The following is a 7,614-nucleotide window of genomic DNA, read 5'->3' as shown; positions in this document are numbered from 1 at the left end:
TGTCTTCTTTGATGTATGATTTGGGCCATACCAAGACAATAGGGATACATTAAATATTTTGAGAAAGAATAATTAGAAACTAGACCAAATATACCTTGTTAAATCTGGAGTAAACAAAAGACAATGGAGGTACCTAAAATAAATTTGAGGAGAAAAACAAAGAGATAGATGCATGTTTAACACATAACAGTTTTTGCACTGTTTAAAAGTTTTATGCTATTTGGTCATAATAACATTATATATAATTTGAACTGTTTATCATGTCACATGAAAACTGTGCCACAGATAGGGCATGCCTTTCTGAAAGCATGTGGGGCTTTCTTATTCTTGGTAAGATAAAGTCATTTTTAATTGTCAGTGATTTAATTAGGTGACACATCGTTATTTACTTTGATTTTACATAAACTCTGAATGACCTATTGCAATCAAACTTCTGATAATGTTGACAGGTTTTTATACCTACACCTCCATACTAGTGATATATTTATTTTTTTTATATTACAGGAAAAAAATAAGATGTTGACAAACTTAGATTTTAGACATTAACATGTTTACAGAGTCAATTTTTATTTCTAATGAAGGATTTTTCACACAAAAGTATTCATCCAAAGTTACAAATTAAAACTTGGTTAAAACAAGACAGATTGAAAACATTCACACTAACAGTAGATTGGACGGCTGTGAGATTAACAATCTCTGTTATAGACAATTTTACACTTCAAAAGCCTGAGATTAGAGTCAATCTTACGTGAATCCTTGACTAAGCACTGAAGTAAATTGAAAAAAGCAAGATACCAAAGGTCTTCATCAGGTGACCACAAGGATGCCAGTTCATTCCACCTGGGGTATTTCTCATTTTCAGGGTATTTTTCATTTTCTGGGTATCCAGATTGAATCTAGTCAAAAAATATATATTTATTTATTCTTCAGCAAATTTGATGGTTTTAATTTTGAATCCTCAGGATAAAATTATAATTATAGTATCTCAGACAAGAGGGATTAGTTTTAATATATGCCAAAATAGTGTGAACGCATTATCCATGAAAATTTTATGAGAAATTCTTGGATACATTTTCTGACAACCATAGATACCAGACTAAGGTTATCCTTAAATATAAAGCAAATAGAGAGTCAGGAAGATCCTGCTTGACTTATATAAATCAATTTTAGCAAGAGACAAGGTTGGACTTAATCTCAGGTCTCCCATGAGAAAATTTAAACTTGCCATCAGTATTGGCCCGGAGGATATTTTCCAGATCCTTCCCTCTTCTACTTTTCAACTAAGTCTAGTGTTCACACAATTCATGGGATGGAATCCTGAAGCATACTGAGAAATGCATCTAATACTTTCAGGTGGAAATATTCCAGGGATTGTTTGGATAGGAAGATATGGTGATCTGTCAGGATTCTTTCCCTTGGCAAAGGAAGATGATTGTTCAAAAGAATCTAAAGAGAGATTCCTTTGGTGTACAATACTCAGAGAAGCACCACTGAGATGAATGGCACTGCCAGGAAAGGTTCAGTGAAGAGACAATCTAGCACATGTTCTACATGTAAAATAAGGTAGCTCTGCCTTCTTTCCTTACTACAAAGGTCATGTCTCTGATGAATGAAAATGCAAAGGAATATAAGACCATATACCTTGCTGAGTATCCTGCTAAGAGCATCTAGAAGTGCGTCATTTTTTTCGTCAATGTATTGGGCTCTTGAAATGATCTCATTAGGTGCTTCCTCCATATGACTCAGTTTAGCTGCTATGTACTGCAGAGGGTATTTCCAAGCTTGCAACATGCCGATCATCTCTTTCACAAGGAATACTCCCTAAACATAATAATTAAAGAGTTGTATCAAAATGATGAAATATAACAGAGTTAGCCTATATAATATATTCTCAAAGCAAATGAAATTAGCATCCAGTTACTATATTTATGTGAAAATTATAGATATATGTTGTTGTGGAAAACTCAAAGTTTAGTCATTTGTCTATCGTTTGAGTTAGACATACTACATATGTCTGATTTGACTAAATGCTTTTTTTAATGATAATATGTTTGATAATATGCCTGTTACTCTATGAATTTCTACCATCTGTTCTCTTGGGAAAATCAGAAGTCTTTGATTTTCTTTATTGTTTGTTTCTCCATAAAACATGTTACAGGACCTGACAGATAAAACTGAGGTCAGAACTTCTCTTCAGTGGAAAGTAGCCCAAATAAATTTTCCCTAGGAATTCTTCTATAGAATAATTTCTTATAGAAAAATATATTATTCATTGATGCCCTTAATTATGATTTTTTATTTGCTTTAAGACACTGGGAGAAATTGTTAAGGAAGACAGGCCTTTATATATTCGCCCGTCCAAGCCACCAGAAAATAGCCACTTCCCTCTTGCAGAGAAGCCAATGTGCGATGATGTGCAGACAAAGAATAATGAAAGAACATTGGTTGTAATGAGTGAATGATTGTGACTGAAAGCAAAAGAGGCTTTATTTCCAAGAGTTTGCTCACTGCCAAGGCCATATGTGAAGCTTATCTCTAAATAAAATGCTCCATTGCTGCCATATCATAGTTTTGATTTAGTTTGTTTGTTTTTTGGATTTTTGTTTTTTTAGGTTCTTTTTGTTTTGTTTTGTTTTTTGACGATGAAAACAAATTCTCAATTGGATTCCATTGACCCACACTGTCCAACATTATGACAGTGTGATATATCTCCAATTACATAGGTGTTTGATTAGAGCAAAGAATAAGAGAGGAGAAAATATAATATTTATAAGTTGAAGATGGCTTGATACATGAACCTTGACATCAGAAATGATTGTATAGTTTCATCGTGACATCTGTAGTGTGTACTGGAATTCTCTTGTGCAGCTGAATTTCAGTAAAGACTGAAAGAAGACAGACAATTTATTGAGGAATAGATATAGTTATTGAGGAAGGTTAGACATAACAGGAGAACCAAACAGGAAGATCTTGAAAGTCAAGAGGAGATTTCTCTCTGATCAATAAGATACAAAAATGACAAGCACAGAAGCATTTCAAATGTATAATTAATAAAACTGTATTCTCATTTTCTATACATAAACATGAATATATTTAAGAGTGTGTAGAGTTCAGCTCAATGTGTCCTACAAAACAGTACATATTATCCTACCTATAGGCATTGGTAAAATAGTCCACATTAATGCACAATTTTTGGTACTAAGACCATTTTAATATTTGAGTCTACTTACACTTTATCATCTGTATAATAAGATTGGTCTGTAATAATCCCCATTCCTTCATTTTTCTGCATGTGTGATTGAAACTATTTTATTACATATAACCACCATCAGCAGTGTGAACTGCTTAGTTCTTCAGCTTAATGGATATCCTGTAGACTCACCTGTATCTGTTGGGCTCTCTCTTTAGACACTGAAATAGTAAATACAGATGTGTGGCAGGCAGTAAGGTACCTATCAGAGAACCACCTGCCTGGTCTATATCGAACGTCTTCCAGCTAGTTAAAAAAAATTAGATATGAGTAAATTAATACATAAAAAGAACATCAGAAAATTAATTCATTTGTTAAAGTCTTTTTTACTTTATCTGTGTGTGCTTGAGTGTGTGAATATGCACAAACGGGTAGGTTTTGCAAGTGGATGAGAGTGTCATCAGGTAGTAGTACCAGTGTGGACATCAAAGGCTTGGTTCAGGTGTTGGTCATTTATTTTTTACCTCCTTTGTGATCCGATCTCTTTGTTGACTGCCACAGCATTCATTAAGCTAGCTGGACTGGCAATGGCAGAGATTAATTTGTTAAGACATTCCATCTCACTGTAGGAGGGCTGACCTTTCACACCTGTGTTGTCAACTCTGTTTTCTGTAGATCATAGGAATCCTGGGGTCTTTAAACCTGGCTTTCAACCTTTTACTAACTCTCTGGCACACACCAGCTAGCTGTACATTTTATATATATATATATATATATATATATATATATATCTGTGTGTGTGTATATATATATATATATATATATATATATATATATATATATATATATATACATATAAATAGTGCATAAAAGTGTGAGCTGGAAGAATTAGGAAAGTGATTGTTTCACCTGTTGTTCACGTATTAATTCTGTAATCATTCCAGACTACACCTCTAAGTAGCCACCCAAAGAGTTTTTCCACTTATATCAAGAGTCTCTGTTATGATTGTCACTCTTTTCAGTTAAGGATACTTTCTATTAGTTATAACATGTATCTTCTAAATCTGCTGCAGCATGCTTCCCACTAAACCACAGAGCTCCACTATAGCTGGCTTGGAGGCCCATTGTGTCAGAAAGCCAAAGTGAGGTACTTACAAATATCCGGTGCATTTCTCTAGTGAGCTCACTGACGTTATGAGATAGTGTAATGGCATGATCAAGCAGGTCATATAGAGACATTTCACCATGTTGAGCCAAACTGGCATGCATGGGAACAGATGCTATAGTCTCCCACAGAAGGGGGTTTGACGCCAATAGCATCAGGAGAGTCGCTGCTATATAGAAACAGAAGATAGGATGAGATCCAGTCCCTTGACATCGTCAAGGATATGATAATCAATCAAGGATATCATAAACTATTCCCAGTGTACCAAACAGCTGCTGTTGTAAACAAACATCTACCACTGAAAAAATCAATTAAATAAATAATTTATATAGCGTTATAGAAAAGTCAGTTATTGGCCAATCTTTTGGATTGTTATAACATTAACACTGATTTTTTAAAATTTTAAATTCAGTTTTTAGAGGGATTTTTATTTACTTATGCTCTATTTTTATCTTTTTGATTAATTACTCAAACACAAAATTCAAAAAGCAAAATAAATACCATGTGAGATTAAGATAAATAAGATACATAAACCAAACTACAATGTAGAAAAAAAAAGTTTTTTTTTTTGGGGGGGGGGGAAACATGATAAAGAACAACACAACACCAGAGTCACTTAAAAATTCACAGAACACAGAAAAGGTCCCCTCATCATGGGTGGAGCTTCTAATCAGAATGTCAAAGTTTCACTAACCCAGGGTGAGATCTCACCTAATTTTAAACTTCCTGTGGTCCATGGAATCAAGGAATATTTCTATTCAGTTTACCCTCTGGCCCTTGTATATGGATAGCCAGTTCATCAGCAACCCTGTCTTTCTCCTTGAAGCCCTCTCTCTTCAACTTTGACTTCTTAGTGGTTTTCATGCTATGTTTTTTTTTTTTTTTTTTTTTTTTTTTGGTTTGTCATTTGATTTCGCTTCTTTCTCCTCCAGTGGCTGCTCCTAACACTTCACTTCTCCATCCCCAACAAAGCTGAAAGTAACCTCAGCTGAAGGAAAATTCTGCCTCTGCTTCTTCTGTCTAAACTGGAGGACTTAGATGCAGCATTCACCTTCTTTGTCACTGTAACCACTTCACCAGCAAAATCAAACACTGATGATCTTCACCCCCAAGTTTCCTCTAGATTGTTTTATTTTACTCTTGTTTGCTTGAATTTGACTCTTTGGTCTCTTCTGGGGCCTTAACTTGTGTAGTCAGGCCTGATTTTAATTTCCATTCCACTGCATCATGGAAACTTGATCACATTCTAGCTTCCTTCCTTCCCCCTGCATTCTTGACCCGAGATGTCCTCATTGCTTTTTTACCTTCTTCAGTGATACTACCTCCAGATTCTCCCTCACCATCTTTAAGTTTTTCATCTAACAAGGGGCTGCCTTTTGTTCCCTTCCAGAATGAAATGCTCTGCACCTACCTTCCTTTTCCTTTGGCTCTCTCAGCATTCATCTTTCCTTACTAATTCATAGACAACATCTTCTCTGTGCCTCTTGATTCAGAGACACCTTGTTTTGAGCCTCTTCTGACATTAAGAAATACTTGGGAGTTGAATCCCACCATGCAGCTGAGGCTCTGGGTCTTTATCCAGAGAGCAACTGGTGCAGCCCAGAAACAATAAAATCTATGGAGAGAACATGAAGCTGCACGACCAGCAGCTAGTGTGACCTTCTGACATGTCTTTTAAAATAATTCACCAATGACAATTCAATGTTGGGAATTTATACTGATCTCCCTTGTTCTGGTTCTCTAAGACACTTTCTCTAACTCAGCATGCAGGGTGTGCATTGTGATGAACAGCACAATTTATTTTTGTGTTATGTCTGCATGCCTTATAAAAGTAAACACATAATGACCTATTGCTAAATAGTACGAGTGATGAGAATCCTGTCAAGGAAAGATATTATATGCTGGATTTGCTAACTCACAATAATGCTGTGGCCTCTTCTTTTACCAAAGATTCAGACTGAGTTTTCTGTGAATTTGTGCTTTATAATAACTTGTGGGTAGAGTTTATCCATGTAATATTACCAAACTGCCCTCGTGAAAAAGAATCTTACAAAGTTATGTGACTTTTGTTAAGTTCCATTAACAGATTCTAGGAGGCTAAATGCCAGTGCTATAGACTTGTTCTCCCACCTAGGTGTGCTTTACACTTAGCAGAGACCCGTCTATGTTGCTAAGACATTTCTGTAATATTGCTGATGTTAAAGCACCAACTATACCTTTCACTGCCTGAGCAGGGAAGCCCCTGCAATCTTCATTTTTTTTCTACATTGTTTTTTTCTCTGTCAAACGATCATCTTGAAACTTTTGACAGTGATCAATGTTGATTTTTTTCTTAATTTACTAATTTAACAGAGAGATAGACCTTTAACATAGCAACTGTTTCACTCTAACCACAAAGGATCCAATTTATATTAAACAAAGTAACTTAAAATCACCTTTTATATTTCTTGATAACACTCCTAAATAACTTCTAAAATTAAAAATGAGATTATTTTCATAATCTAAATTCCACAAAGTATTTCATAATTCATTACTTGACTGGGATGGCCAATTTGCCAAAACCAACCTTTAAAAAAAAAAAAAAAAAAAAAAAAAAACTCCAGAACCGGAGTTACAAGCTTTAACCACCTCAGAAGACTTTCAGAATCTTGTTGCTTCCTTTATTTCAAGTAAGATGCTGAATCTATTTAATAATTACCACTTGTGTCAATGAGAAAGAGAAACCACTTCTTTAAAAACTGATCTAACATGGTCCAACTTGCTCCTGAACAACTCCTTTCTTGATTGTGATTTATTTTCTGAAGACTTCTCAATTAAATATGTATATTAACAGCAGGTATACAAGACAGAACTCTAATAAAAGAGTCTCAGCAAATAACCTTGGAGAAACAATAAACGTATAACATTTACTTATAAGAGCATTAGTGAGAGCTTACGTACAGAAGCAAGGTTGACTCAGAGACAGCATCTTGGAAAATATCCACTTCGGTGGCCCAAAGAGGAATGCTGCTGCACTGGAGTCCTCATCTCAGTTTACTGTTTACCTTCTATATACTCTGGAAGATTGCCCCAAGGCCATGCACCAGTGCAACAGGAAGTAAGATGTAAAACCCAATTACTTTATTGGAATAGGTTCCAATTACTGTTCTGCTTCCGGGAATGTTAACAATGTCACCATCACTACCATAGACCTGCTGTATCGAAATGGTTTTGCCATTTACAGGATATGACTTCAGGATATGATCTAACTTCTACCTCT

At 35.1% G+C, this 7,614-nt stretch overlaps 1 protein-coding gene across 1 annotated transcript; it reads right to left on the bottom strand.

The window, feature by feature from the left end:
- Positions 1–686: 686 nt before the first annotated feature.
- Positions 687–7,323, bottom strand: LOC308422084 (prolactin-6A1-like; the record flags this gene model as incomplete). Its single annotated transcript, XM_080918538.1, has 5 exons — positions 687–896; positions 1,642–1,821; positions 3,383–3,496; positions 4,346–4,524; positions 7,296–7,323. The coding sequence occupies 5 exons, from the start codon at positions 7,321–7,323 to the stop codon at positions 687–689; spliced, it is 711 nt and encodes a 236-aa protein (XP_080774664.1).
- Positions 7,324–7,614: the final 291 nt, after the last annotated feature.

The sequence above is a fragment of the Micromys minutus genome, assembly GCF_963924665.1.
Source record: "Micromys minutus genome assembly, chromosome: 6".
Taxonomy (NCBI): domain Eukaryota; kingdom Metazoa; phylum Chordata; class Mammalia; order Rodentia; family Muridae; genus Micromys; species Micromys minutus.
The sequence above is the reverse complement of the archived record's forward strand: the minus strand, read 5'-3'. Positions and strand labels throughout refer to the sequence as shown.